This window comes from Crocodylus porosus, unplaced genomic scaffold, assembly GCF_001723895.1.
Source record: "Crocodylus porosus isolate Cpor-Errol unplaced genomic scaffold, CroPor_comp1, whole genome shotgun sequence".
NCBI classification, from domain to species: Eukaryota; Metazoa; Chordata; order Crocodylia; family Crocodylidae; genus Crocodylus; species Crocodylus porosus.
The window spans coordinates 7388538-7403811 of record NW_017728933.1 but is presented as its reverse complement, the minus strand read 5'-3'; the positions used below and the strand labels follow the sequence as shown (position 1 = coordinate 7403811).

At 42.5% G+C, this 15274-nt stretch overlaps 1 protein-coding gene across 1 annotated transcript in view; it reads right to left on the bottom strand.

Moving 5' to 3' along the window:
• The window catches only part of UNC5D (unc-5 netrin receptor D), a 188401-nt gene that overhangs the window by 46983 nt on the left and 126144 nt on the right, over nt 1-15274 (bottom strand). The window contains exons 9-11 of the mRNA XM_019545910.1: nt 14353-14538; nt 8957-9334; nt 5515-5599 (exon numbers count right to left, since the gene is read on the bottom strand). Of these exons, the coding sequence (XP_019401455.1) occupies nt 5515-5599; nt 8957-9334; nt 14353-14538 (649 nt within the window). The remainder of the gene's footprint in view (nt 1-5514; nt 5600-8956; nt 9335-14352; nt 14539-15274) is intronic.

The window sequence follows — 15274 nt, the reverse complement described above, 5'->3', positions numbered from 1 at the left end:
TTAAGAGAAGGCTGGGTAGGCATCTGGCTGGGGGCATCTGACTCCAGCGCTCTTTCCTGCCCCAGGCAGGGGGTCAGACTCGATGATCTGTTGAGGTCCCTTCCAACCCGAGCATCTGTGAATCTATGAACCAGCTAATGTCTTAGCAAAACTACAGTCAACCCTGACAGAAAACCCGACATAACACCTGAAGTTACATCATTTAGACATCCGTGCCTGTTATCCAAGGATAAATGCTAAAAAAGGTTCATGGGATAAGAAGTTTGAATAGGTTCTTCCAGGATATCTCAAAGTACATCTGAATGGGTATCTTGGGTTTGAATTGTTGAATCAGTGACAGAAAAACAGCAGTGCACTCAGTCACTCACTAAACCCTGATTTGAAGGGTAACGTGGTATCTTGGGATGTTTTTGTTCTGGGACAACGTCAGGGACAAATGCAATGACAGCAAGGCATATTGCCACCTCAGCATCACCAGTGGCCACCTGGCCAAACAGATGCTAAAGGAGACCATCGATGGCATTGTGGAAGATGCCCGCAAGCTAGACTGATCCCTGCTGGCCCCCTGGCAGAAGATCAACGTGGTGAACACCTTCCTCATCCCCCTGCGTCGTGTTTGACCTGAGAGGCTTGGCAGTCCTCGAGACCCCCCTCAACAAGGCAGTCTCCGAGATCTGTCAGCTGCTAAAAAAGTGGTGGCACTTGCCACTGAGGGTCAGCAATGAGATCCTGCATGTCCCCTACTGGCAGGGAGATGCCAATGTCCCCCACATGGGAGACCTCTGTGACATTGCGGTGGTCACCCATGCCTGCCACCTCCTAACCTGCCTGGACTCGACAGTAAGTATCATCACCACCAGCTCCCTTGAGGAGACTGCATGCAAGAGGATTGCAAGGCAACCCACCGGACATGACCTAGCCACTTTCCTCAGCTGCTTGCTGGAGGGAAAGTTTGGCAGAGACAGCAGGGACTTCTTGCTCTCGAGCCCAGCCTCCAACATCATGCATCACCTCGGGAAGCACATCAGCTGTACTTGGATGTGGACCTGGACCAAGGAGTGCCAGGAGCAGGGAGTGTTGCTGTTGCCAGCCCTGCATGCCAACCACGTCACCATGATGCCCCCCGTGGGGACATTCCTGGAATGGTTCCTGAATAAGTACGCCGGCACCCTGAGGGCCAAACCTGACCAGGGTAGAGTCTTTGAAATCACCTCGAAGTGGGACTCCAGGAACCACTTCATGCCCAGTGGCAGCTTCATGTGCTTTGTGGACTGCTTCCTCCACTGTGCCCACCTCAACTGCCTGCCTCTGAATGGGGCCATCTGCTACAGTCACCAGGACACGAGGTGCCGGCAGTGCAGCTATGAGATGGAGACCCTCCCCCACGTGCTGTGTGCCTGTAAGCCACGTGCCAGAGCCTGGTAGCTCTGCCACAAAGCTGTCCAGGACCACCTGGCAAAGGCCATTCCAGATCTCATGGGGGAGGTCTCTGCGAACCGCGCTGTCCCAGGCCATGAGAAACAGATGAGACCCGACCTTGTCATCACTAATGAGGAGGCCAAGAAGATCATGATCATGGACATAACCATCCCCTTCAAGAACTGGCACCAAGCCTTCACCGATGCCCAGGCTCTATTTGTTTTCTATTTGTTTTTTAAAAATCAAATTTGAATTACTCTGTCCCTTCTTGTGGAGCCATCTCACAGGACCCAGCAGTCTCACTACCCCTCTTTAAGAGGCAAATGTGAAAGGGGAAATAAAAGGATTGCCTAATTCCTCACTGTAATGCAGTCTCCACTGAGGGTGCAATGCAGCTGTTGTTGAGCAGCCCAGAGGGAAAACTGTATGACAGTTTTAGGACAGCGAGTACAGCAGACTACAATACCCATTTGAAAACAACAGGGAGTTAAGCAGAAGAATATCACAATTCAGGACTGAAGTTGGTCAGGGCACTTGAGTCAATGCACCTCCTCTTGCAAAAAAGCTGCCATCTCCAAATAGCTTTAATGACTCTTAAAAATGATTATTCTCATTTTGTAGGTGGGACCTGCAGCAGTAAAATTCCATCTAGCAACATGTTCAGAGAGGCGAGTGACACTAAGGAGACTGGTGGAATATGAAAACCTAAATTGCCATTTCTGCTTCCTGCAGTACCTCTGTATTCCTTAGAGATCTCTTGTCCAAGTACTGGACTGACTCTGTTTAGACAGATTTGACAGGACACTAAGATGAAGAATCTCATTGTAAAGCATAAGTGAAGCAAGTAAAGTACACTCAGCAACGGTACAAACAAACCCGTAAATGATACATACCTTAGCACAGCTTAGCAGCAGAAGTAAAAGGCTATACTGTTGAGTGTCCGGGCTGTGCTGATCTTTACCTTTATATTAATATTTTTTAAGGCTTAGACCAAGGTTGCCTGATTTGGAAAAATATATCTGAGTAAAATATAGTACACCAGAATGATTGTGACAAACTCTCAAGAGCTATACATCATCACAGAACTAAGTGACAAGTTGTATGTACCCAAGAGGACCGAGAAAAATCAGAATGCATGCAGCAAAAGGGGAAAAAACAACCCATAAAATATCTAAGTTTTTCATGTATAAATCAAATACACTCCAATGTGAGTATGTGGAAAGGAAAAAGAACTGCCGTTTGTAACAGTAGTGATAGTTTTGGTACAGACAGTTAAGGTAATGTTAAGAATAAAAGTCTAGGGGGACTCTGAGTATTGTTTAATGATCTGAGAGTACTTGAATGCCAGTGTTTCTGGGTTTGGGGATTTTTTACTTGGGGAATGGGACTTGTAGGCAAGGGATATCAGTGCCTCTTCTATGATATTTAGGGCCTCTTCCAAAATATTTAGGGCCAACCTTCAAAAATATTTTAATTTTGGATGGCTGACCTGAAAATGATATTTTATGGTGCTGAACAACATCAGTACATAGGTATTTCAAGTTGGGTACCCAAAGTTGGTGGATGTATTTGGGAAAAATTCAGCTCCTTTTACCATCATGTTTGATGGTTTGCAAAGTGTCTGCAAACTCATCTGTCTTCCTGGGAATCTTTAATTGATGCACGTTTGCATTTCTCATCCCCCATTCTCAAGGCACTTTAAAAATAGTGCAAATCCTAATATCTGCCAGGTTTGTTCAAATCACAGGATCCCCACCAGAATTAGTATGCCATGAATCAAAAGGGTCACTTAAGAAAAATAATGCGTTCAGTAGTCAGATGATATAATATAGAACAAACATCACTTAGAAACAAAATGCTGGAAATGATTCGTGGGGCTGTGGAACAAAACAAGGTCAGATCTGCCTTAGGAAAATGAAATTCCAGTTACAAAAATAAAGGATAGCCTCTAACGGTGAAAGCTTGAAAGATATGGCTTGCAGTCATGTCCTCCTTCAAACCTGCCCTCCAACTCTTTTTGTTAGCATTGTGACATTATGCTCCATTCATGACCTAAACAACCTGTCCTCACCTGCTGTGCTCAGTTTGGTTAAGTTTCTATTTGCTATGTCTGTTGTGTCTCCTGGGGCTTCAGTGGAGTTTCCAGCTAGGACCTACTGGAATTGAGAAAATAACTTGGGCTAAACTTAGTGCTGTGCATCAGCAGAACCCATTGGGCTCTGAGAAACAACTGACTGGTATAGCACTTCGATTCTGTACAGCCCATGTTGTGTGAAAAGTTAAAGCCAGTGGGAACCAACAAATCCTTTTATGGGAACAGCTATCAAAATCTGTTAAAACCATCTGTTTCTCTGACTGTTTTGTTTCACGGCAATAAGGGAAAAAACCCCCCCATGTTTTACAGTAAGAGGTTTCAGACCCAAGTCCAGTGTCACTGTAATAAAGAAGGTCTGAAATAATTCTACTGAATACCATGGAGTCACTCTAGATGTGCAGAGGTGTCTACAGCAACAGAATTAGGCCTCCCAATATCTCCAATGAGATATAGTCTTAAAACTGTCTGCAGAAGAGTTAGGTTCATTTTGTGTGATGGGGTGGCAATGGCAGCACAGGATGCAACTGTGTAAAGAAACCAAAAAAAAAGCAGTTTTTGTATTTCTTTTGTTTTTGTGTTGCCCCCCCCCCCCCCGGCCAAATTAAAATCAATTGAATGGGAAATCTTGGAGAAATCAAAACAACTTAACACTTCTTCAGACGTTATCTTTGCTGTCAAATGCAGCATAGGGAGACTACCTCTAATGCTCAAAAGACAGTTCCTGTGCCTACGTTGACTTGGCCATTGCCAAGACAGCTACCGAGGGCAGACTCTTTTGATGTCTTAGACAACGAACATATCTATAAGCAAGGAATTAAATTGAGAGCCCACTCATCAATTGAACATAGACTCCCAGATGTCCACTGGATGGAGGTAACAACAATTCAACTGGTATCAGCAATGGGAATATTCAGATAAATGACCTCCAAATTGCAAAGCTCCTTACCTGAGATATTCAGACAATCAACAGATTTTTCAAAGCTGAATTTATTGTTGTAGTAAAAGTACTCAAACTACTATTCTTGACATCATGCAATTCCTCTGAAATCATCAGCGTTATACTATTATAAATGAGTCTGAAATGAGGCCTCCACGTTCCATTACATGATATAATTATGGATAGAAATCGACTGCGCTAAGGTTCAGAGAGACCTTAACAAATTAGAGGATTGGACCAAAAGAAATCTCACAAGGTTCAATAAGGAGAAGTGCAAAATCCTGTAGTTTGGACAGAGCAATCCTATGCACCGGTACAATCTGGGGTCTGATGGGCTAAGCAGCACCTCTGCAGAAAAGGACCTGGGGGTTACAGTGAACAGTTAGCTAAATATGAGCCAGCAGTGTGCCCTTGTTGTCAAGAAGTCTAACAGCATCCTGGGTGGCATTAGTAGGAGCACTGCCAGCAGATCAAGGGAAGTGATTATTCCCGTCTATTCGGCATTGGTGAGGTCACATCTGAAGTACTGTAACCAGTGTTAGGCCCCCCACTGCAGAAAGTATGTGAACAAATTGAAGAGAGTCCAGCAGAGGGCAACAAAAATGGCTAGGGGGTTGGGTCACATGACTTTGGACGAGAGGCTGAGGGAACTGGGCTTATTTAGTCTAGAGAAGAGGAGATTGAGAGGGGATTTAATAGCAGTTTTCAACTCCCTGAAGGGAGATTCAAAACAGGCTGGAGCTGGACTGTTCTCAGTGTTGACAGATGACAGAAGAAGGAGCAATGGGTTCAAGTTGCAGCAAGAGAGGTTTAGGTTGGATACTAGGAAAAACTTTCTTACTAAGAGGGTAGGAAAACACTGGAACACCAAAGAGGCTGCAAAATCTCTCCATCCTTGGAGGTTTTTAAGGCCTGGCAAGGCAAAGCCTTGCCTGGGATGATCTAGTTGGGGATGGTTCTGCTTTGAGCAAGGTGTTGGACTAGATGACCTCCTGAGGTCCTTTTCAACCCTAATTTTCTATGATAGTCCAGTTCTAAGAAAGAACTGCCATGTTGTTCTTACCTGGATTCCCCTTGACCAATGGTAAGATAAATTTCCCATGAACTCTCTTCAGGGATAGCACCATGTGGTATCAGCAAACTGACTCCTAAGATGGAATAAATATAGTGGTTATTGCTGTACTTTCCAAACACAAGGATTCTGGAAATATTTTGGGCTTCAAGAAAACCTTGAAAAATTGCCTCTGAATGACAGCCTCCGGAAACTCTCTAGCATCCTAGCAGAAAGTTCCTATTAAAATGGGAATAAAATGTGGGGCCTTAAGTGAATCAGATTAAGAACCCCCATTTGATTAAAATATTTTGCTTATTTATTTGTACTGCACATTGTCAGATTAAGATCTAACTGTGATGGTTGCCTCGGCCCTTTTTCTAAGGGATACATTGAATAACTACTTTTACAGCCATCAGAATCTAACAGCTTTCAGTTGCTACTGGTCTAGGTCAGACTGTAACCCCAGCCATGGATAGGCAAAAAAACTCATGTGTCCCATTAACAATCCTCAGAGACATCTTATCCCCTAAGGAAGATAATTCTGTCATTGGTGTCAGGCCTTAAAAACAATTTTCTGTGTGGTCAGAGAGGATAAAACTGCTAAGCTTCAAAAGTATGAATGCAAATGTAAAATCTCAGTAGTCCTTTCCTAGGTGTAGTACACAGCAGAGTTAAGGAGGCTCAGCCCAGCCCTACAGTTCATGAGGGGTGCCGGATCTCTCTCTCCTCTGTAGCAATTGCTTTGAAGTAAATCTTTTACATCAGCTCCCAGATAACAGCCCACAGAGCACAGTTCTTCTCTTTAATGTATCTTCTTGTTTATGATAAGAAATGAACTGGGTATGCAGGAGGAAAAAAAAAATAAAGCCTTTGCAAAAATAAAACCTCAGGGTGTCTTCCTCCCCCTCAAATAATGTCTCACCCTCTCTTTCATCAGGAGAATCAATGCTGGAGTACAAAAGCATTCAATTTGATTATTATAATTTCAACTGAGAGAAGGCATCCTTTTAATTCCATTACGGAGGCAGCCTGAACTGCACCCTTGTCAGCAAGAGCTGCTGTACAGTCGTGCAGTCCGAGACTCATTACAAAACAAGTTATTTGTGCTTTAAATTTATGAACATTATTCAGTAAGATTCTGGTTATCATTAGTTTCTTGCACTTGTGCTAAGAGTGAGACACACTAAGAAATTCTGCTCTGTACCTCCTGGCAATGAGATCTGTTATTAACTATGACCTTAATATGAATGTTAGGGGCACAGACACCACCACTACATTGGTTAGGTGTCTTGTTTGTGATTATCAGTCACCTATCTAGTGCTCTCGCTTTATTGCTGTAGACAAACACTTTCGATATTTATGGCTGACTTCAGTGCAACCATTTTGCTTGCAGGCAGAAAGGATAGGTTCATACTGTAGTGGTATTGATAAAACCCAAGATGGCTAAACGGGTGGATTTTTCCCATGCACAAAGTGCAGTTAGGCAACTAATTTGCAGTGAAAGGCAATGTTACTAGGTACCACCTGTGGCTTTGCAATGTCCTTCTAAGTATTCACCTGGCTTGCATACTGATTTAGAAAAACACAGCAGTTTAGTCATCCCATATTCACATCTTACTTCAGTTATAAACCTTGGATGTTTAAAACATCTCCTTCTTTGCAGGATTAATGCTACTGGATAACAGGGAGCTTTGGTAAAAAAAAGAAACACCCACTTCACGTAGGACAGGAGGAATAAGGACCAGAACTGCATTGCTCTGTGTGCCCCCCAACAACAGCACTTAGGCAATGCGTGTTTCAAGTCAACCATCACTCATACTTCAAGCTCAGAGGTTACAGAGCTCAGAGACATCCCCAAACTATCTTAGCTTTGCCTCAATCAATGATCTATTAGTGTTTTTTCAACACACAAGAAAGAGCGTAAGAGAACGTTGTGACTGAATGTAGCTGAATCTCTGCCGTCAAGAGAGCTCTGTTTTATGGAGTGGGGGGAAAAGGAGACAGCTTGAAGCTCAAGGGCCTAGAAGTATTTTCCCGTTTTTGACATGTCACTCCCGCAAATAGCTTTGATTGGGAGAGGGGGAAACTGCTACCCGGCAGCCTTTTGTTTGATATAAAAACAGAGCAACCTGTTTTTAGTTCTTCTCCATTTAATAGTTTTTGCATAGAAGATACATTTCAAAGTATGCATGCCTTTCTTAACCCTTCAACTGAGCTTTCCCAGATCCCAGAAAGCTGATGTGGAAACTCATTACTGCCAACCACATCATCGTGTGTGTTCTCTTTTTCGCTGCCCTCAATTTTCTTCGTCTAAATATCAGTGTACGTTATAAATCCTGTCATTTGTAAATCTTCGTTGAGCTAGCTTTCAATAGTGAACTTTGCAATGCTGATTTGGCACCCCTGAGTTTACAATATTAAATTTTGAACATAAAAATCTTTCAGGAAGACATGAATGCATCCTGTGCGTTGGGCATTGTTCTGACTCAGTTTCATCTCTTCCAATGATATATTGCTATTCATTTGTTCTAAATGTAGGCTATATTTTCAGTGCTGCACGTATGGCATATGAAGGGGAAGGCTGTGCAATGCTTTGGAGCACCGTACTCAAACCGTAGGGAACAAGTCTGGCTGCACTAAGCACAACTGTCAAGTGAAGCAGAAGTCTTGTCTAATGCCAAATTAGAAGTAAGAATCACCAGAACCCAAACTGATGCTTGAATCAGCAGGTGATACTGGTATCAGGCCAGTTCTGACACGGATACCATTTCGTAACAGACTTTACCTCTTAGCGATGTGTATTTAATATCTACGTTGTAAGTAAAGTTTCTATGTTCAGGTTAATCCTGAGTTATCAGATAACTCTGAAGTGACATGCTATGGGAATCCTTTGAAAAAAGATTTAAGCTAAAAGAAAAAGAAAGTCAGGAAATAAAAAAAGAAACAAAAGCAGACTAATTATACTAACAGATACACAGCCCTAACCTCCCAATAGTCTCACACTTTTATACACCATAGATTTCTTGCAAAATCATCCTGAATTCTGACAGAATGCATTGCTTCAGTCTTTAACATCATTAGTGTCCTCTTTCATTTTGTCCACCAGGGCTGGGGATCTTGATCTAGTAATAAGCTTCTTGCCAGACGCCCCACTAATTGAGCAGGGACTGAGTGAAAAGAAGTCTAAAGGGGTGTGACTTTGATGCTAAGGAGGCCGTGGAAAGGTGTAGGTTTAACAGCTCAGCCAGACATAATGCCTACTTCCTAACAAGGAACTCGCACCCTCCTCTGAACTTGACCCTGGCTGTAATTTTACCAAACCAAAGCATTTGCTAATAGCAATAATCTATGAATAATATGCCTATAATTTTGAGAGCACCCAAGAACAGAGCTTTCTTTTTCATATCATAAAACGATTTTTAAAGCACGTGAGCAGGAGGGATCAACTCACCTGTGTTTGGCATCACTAACCGGCCCCCCAGATGGCCAAAAATCCCAGTGGTTCTCAGCTCGCTTCTCGTGGAAAAAGAGGAAAGGTTCTGAATATAAGTGGTTTTGTTCCTGGCGTGTATTGTACTGAAGCTTCTGTTGTTCCCATGAGGAAATGTCCCAGAATGTGCCTTTCCATGATATTCAGCCCGGTCTGTCACCCCCAAAGAAACCATGAATGAACTCTGAACTTTGACCTTGATGTCTGACAAGGGGTTAAAGAGCGATGATTCTGTCATGAGCTCCTTGTCCATGGGGTCTTGCAGGCAGATGGGTCCGCTGTATGTTCTGCTCACTGTCAGGTCAGGCTGCATGGATGAGTTCAGAAGGAGGGAGTTACCTGATGAAAGGGAATTGATTGAGCACTCAGTTACATTTTACATGAAAGGGAAACTCTTCTGTGCACAGGCTTTCCAACTAACATGTCTAGAGATGCTAGGATTGAATTCCAGCAACTGGGCGAGTACAGGGAAGCGAGGTACCCTTCCACAGCCACTCCACTCAGTCACATTTTCATTTCACACAGTATTTTCCAATTTGGGGGGCAGCTCAGTGGCTAAGGTGGGTGACTGGGAATCGGGACACCTAGCCTGGACTCCTGGGTTTGCAACAAAAGTGCTGCATGATCTGGGACAAGTCACTTCAACTGGCATTTTCAGAAGCGCTAATCCCACAGAAGCGAATTTGAGCTCTTAAATCAAGCGGAGATGCCTTTCAAAATCCCACTCATCACCTGTCTGCCTGTACTTCAGTTTCCTTGTCAGTACAACAGAGATGGTACTTCCCTAAACAACGGGGAATGTTGTGATGTTTAATTAATGAAGTGCTCCGTCATCCTCAGTTGACAGGAGTTGTACTAGATATTCACAGTATTGAAGAGCTTGTCTGTGCTTCCCCAAAGTTTTAGCACTGTTTAAATGAATGCTATGATTTTGTAACCTAAATACTATGATTTTGTCCCTGATCCATAAAGGCAGATCTCAGTCCTTTCAAGCAAACAAGGAACATCAGTGAAGTCACTGCGGTTCTCTATAGGTACCCAGAGCCCTGCTGGTGCAAAGTCCACTTAGATAGTGTGCCTTAGTGCTGAATCATCCTTATTTATTTATGCAAGCCAAGTGCATCATCTGCTCCTTCCATCTCACTTCTGTCAGCTTGAAAAAAACCCCACAAGCCAGTTAAAACTTTAAAACAAAGCCATCCTCAGGGACGCTATGTAATGTAGCATTCCAAAAAGGCTTAGACGTGAGGTTTTGTCTGTGTTGTTTTGATGATTCTTCCGAGTGAAATCAGCATGAATTCTTCACCCTGGCATCCTCCTCCTGACCTCAATGCTATCTCCCATCCGGCTTCTTGTTTCCCTTTCTAATGCTCTCAAAAATGAGACTCTCATAGGGTAATGTTCCAAAGGAGATGAAACAATGCAGTATCACAGTGTTTTTTATGCTCCAGGCAATTCCAAAGCATGTGTAGCCAAGAAGTGTGAGGGGGAGGTAATATATATATATAAATGCAACCTCACCGGGTAGAAAAGCAAGCTTCTTCCTCGAAACCTTTTCAGTGAGCCTATGGGAACAGATGGATGAAGGTTTAAAGGAAACTAGGTTGAACAGAAAAGTGGGACAACACTTACGTAGTAAAAATTGGCTTCAAATCTAATTCTCAGACATTTTTTGGCTCAAAGACTACCCTGTGAAAGGGGGAAATGACTTAATATAAGCTCTAAAGTTTTAAGATCATCTTTCGATTCTTGATTCCCAACTGAAAATGTAGCAGAGGTCTGGTTTTCAGAAATGGCAGAGCTCATTTGAATCTTTGAAAATTAGGCCCATTTCAGGTGTTTTAAGTTGGGTTAGCAACATTAAAACTGACTTTTTTTTTTACACAGTACAGAATGTGAACCACTCAGGAAACCCATTTCACACAAAATATTGGAGCTTTTTATATTGTTCTTGTCAAATCTTCTGCAGAGTTTCCAACAAATGATCTGCTGCAGTTCTAGCATCTGCTAAGTATTTCCCAACACCAAAGAAAAACAAGGCTTTAGACATGTTGGCTCCATACTCATTGTGGATAACAACTGCCATACTGCATTTGCATTTTTCTAGCAAGATACTGCATTTTGTATTATTACCCATGAGATGAAACTAAGTAAGATTTGTTTTGTGGCCATCAATTTTTTTAAGGGCCATTTCAAAGACCCATTTAAAAAGTATTTTTGATGGCTTTGTTGCCAGTATAAAACCATAGCAAACATGCTTCTTGTCCATTGACTAGCTTAAATGGTATGGAAGAATCAGGTCGCATCTAGATGTTTGTTTCCAAGTGACTGATCCGTCTACGTCCTTGTCAGCTAAACTGGGAATAAGAGAAGAATTCCCAATGACCTCAACTCTTTCCTATCCAAGGGAAGTAGACAATTCACTAAGTTGTCCTATTCCTCATTGACGTTAACAAATATCGCATATCTTTATGCATGTATATAATTTTATTTAAAATCATTCTACTGCTAGCTTTCAGTATGCTATAGTAGCATATCCTAGTCCTTGGAGAATGCTTGCCTATCCTTCAAAGTGGTAAATGGATTCTGAAAAGAGACTATTTTATACCAGAAGCTTTCAGATTTGGGGAAATCAGATGAAACTACTTGTTGCAGAAACACAATTGTGAATATTATGGCTCATCTTCTCCCCTGACATAGCTGGGCTGAAATGCTTTTCTGAGCTGACTTGTGACTGCCTCAACAGAAGCTAAAGCAGCTGAAGGGTTGCTCACGGACTGTTCATTTAACTGTAAAGTAGCAGGGAAGAGCTGCACTCCATCGTCAACCTCTGCTGCATGCTGTTTGGGGACTGAGCGTACTGGCCTGATGAGTAATTTTTCTGAGCAAAACAATATCATGTTCCAGTTTCTTTGCACTAACTGAATGATGCAAGAGTGCTGGGTCAGGGCACTAGAATCTGACAATTCTCTGAGGATTTTCAGTCCTCCCAGGGTCTGTGCTGGGTTCAGTATTATTTCATATCATCATCAGTGGTTTAGACAATGAGATGAAGTGCATCTATAGCCAATTTGCGCATGACATCATGTTGGGTGGAGTTGCCGAGGCTCTGGAGGGTAGGGCTAGGATCCACTGTGACTTGGATAGACTGGAAAAATGGTCCACAATCTATCAGATGAGATTCAACAAAGACAAGTGCGAAGTCCTGCACTTGGGGTGGAATAATTGCATGTGCATGTACAGACTGGGGAATGATTGGCTAGGTTGCAGTGCTGCAGACAAGGACAGGGATGTTACAGTACACCATAAATAGCCAATGGTGTGCTCTTTTTTGCCAAAGAAAAAAAAAGGGAATGGCATGCTGGGTTGTATTAACAGGAGTGCCACTTGCAAACTCAGGGAAGTGATTCTTCTGTTCTATTTAGCACTGGTGAGGCCTCACCTGGAGCACTGTGTCCACTTTTGGGCCCCACACTTCAAGAAGAATGTGGATACCTATGAATAGATTAAAGAGAGTCCAGTGCAGAGGGACAAAAATGATTAGGAGCCTGGGAAGCAGGACCTATGAGGAAAGCCTCAAGGAGCTAGAATAATTTATTCTGGAGAAGAGAAGACTGAGTGGGGAATTGAGAACAGCCCTCATGTACATTAAGGGTAATTTCAAAGAAGATGGAGATGTGTTCTATGGCTGTAGGGGACAGGACTAGAATCAATGGACTCAAGCTTCAGCAGGGGAAATTTAGGTTGGAGATTAGGACAAAATTTCTGACTTTGAGGGTGGTCAAGCATTGGAACAGACTAAGTAGAGAAGTCGTGGAGTCTCCATCCTTGGAAATTTTGAAGAGTAGGTTAGACAGACGCTTGGCTTGAATGGTTCAGTCACAGATAATCCTGTCTTGAGCTGGGGGCTAGATTAGATGAGGTCCTTTCCAGCCCTACTTTCCTATGCTCTTAATGTCAAAGTTTGTGCTACTAAATCACATCAGAAAAGGGTATATTTCATAAAAGACATGATGAAGGGAAGAACAATCCAGGCATTTTCAGGTTTTGCAGGTTTCAGAATTTTTTTGTGGGAGGGAGTCTCCAATCCCTAAACATCTTTCTCGGTTTTATATCATACTCCTCCCCATGTTATTGGAGTGCTTTCATCTCCTTCATTGCTATGGAGAGTTCTGAAGAGCTTTACTTTGTCTGAAAATACCACAAGGCAGAATTTGGAAACCAGATCCCAAAGGTACGAAAGTCAATACAGAGGTTCCCACTGGTTTTGGTGAACTTCGCATCAAAGTGCCACTGGCCCAAATGCAGCAAAACACAAGCTTGTGCATCAAATTTTAAGTAGAGATGCATCCATAAGCAATGAGGGTGAGGGTAAGAACCAGATGTGAAGTACGAGTAGTATGAATTCTTACAATTATGAATTCTAAAATCCTATAATTACGTAAGTTACATAAATCCTAAAAAAAGTGACTGAAACTTCACTAATAAGACTAACGAGAAATGATCTGTGCATCTCTAGACTTTGCCCTGGATCATTGTTTATGTACCATTAAAAAAGCCCCAAATCCCAAAGCAGGATTTAAACAGCACATTGAATTCCAAATTAAATAAGAAGTTAATCTCAAATAATATGAAAATGACATCATTAAAATTATGTTCCACTCATCAAAACAGGTTTGAATCTTCAAATGAAGGCATTCATTTCCACTCCCTTTCCCCTCCCCAATTTCTTGCTATAATTAGCACCTGGTAAAGAATAAGTCCCTTGGAAAGAAAACTATGTTAAAAAAAAAACAAAACAAACAATCCCCCCCGCAAAAACTCTGTAACATATTTCACTTCCCTAAAGGAAGGAAAAAATACAAGGCTGCTTTCACAGCCCACCAACACACCAACCCACCTACAATAAGGCTACCATCTAGTTTAAAATAATGGAAATCAGATAAATAAAATGCACTGTTTTAAATCAATCACCACCTGAATTCAAAATCCCACTTTTTATCCAAACAAATATTATTCCAGGATGTATTTGTCACCTGCTTAGCTTTACTGAACAGAACGTACAAAAGACTATTTATGCATGCCTACTAGAATATGCCATCAGAAAATCTATAAGGTATTCAATGATTCGATAGCATATACAGTGGGATAAGTTAGGACCATATGAAATTAGTGGCTCAACTTGTGTTCCCACAGCAAGACCGTGGCAGAGACCAGCAAAAGACCACATGCATCCCATTTGCATGAGTCCCCTTTAGTATCAAGCTGCACAAGCCTGCTGCCGCTCTCTGAATGCTGCTTGCAGTCTCCGTCTCCATAGATGCTCTAAGGGAGGAAGATGAAAACCTAACACTAACCTTGCCGGACTGTTTTAAAATTAAATGTCTGGAAGCCTCCTGTCAGTGCAGATGAGTCAATCACATCCACACCATACTCGCTCTGGCTCCGTCTATAGAGTGTAACGCCCACTACCAGCACAGCTACAGCAATGACTGCGGCTCCCAGACCCGAGTACAAGGCAATATCGCTGGCATTCTCGATATCTGAAAGGAAAGGAGGTAGACAGCAAATAATTAGTGACAAACACACGCAGATCCCTTGACTCCCTCCCCCAACACAAGAATGAGAAATAATAAGCATCTTGATATACCTGGGAGGATAAAAGAATATTAAGTTGCATCATTTGGGGCCTAGGACTTAAGATTTCCCATGAGGAATATGCTGAGATTTCCAGGCAATATATTAAAAAAACAACAACAAAACAGCAAGGCCACAGAGGGTGCTCCTTATGCGTGAATTTTACTTCAGTTGTCCTGGTTCATGAACCATTTTTATTAGCTAACTAATGGAAAAAGCACTGAGAACAATTTATAAATTAGCTACTTTAAGGAAATGGCTGGCACTGCAGTTAAGTTTTAGCATTGGCCATTCTTTATGCTAGAGACCATGAAATCAGAGCTGAGATCTTACCTGGCTTAGCATCCTCCATATCTGCATATTCCACAAGTCAGTGCATGTGTGTGTGTGTGTGTGTGTGTGTGTGTAAATAGTGGGGGCATGATATACGTCAGCCCCCAATTCAGCTTTGGGGTGCTGACTTTGATACAGTAATGTAATATAATGCATCCCTTTGAGGGGAGGCACCAGACCAGCAACCCCCGGGGAAGGTTCTGTAAAGGGCCAGGTTGCATCTAATCTCTGTCTTGTTTCCAGGTTTCTACAACCCGTCCTGGAAGAAGCAAATCATGACTGAAAGGTAGGTGAAGAGCTCTGAGACAA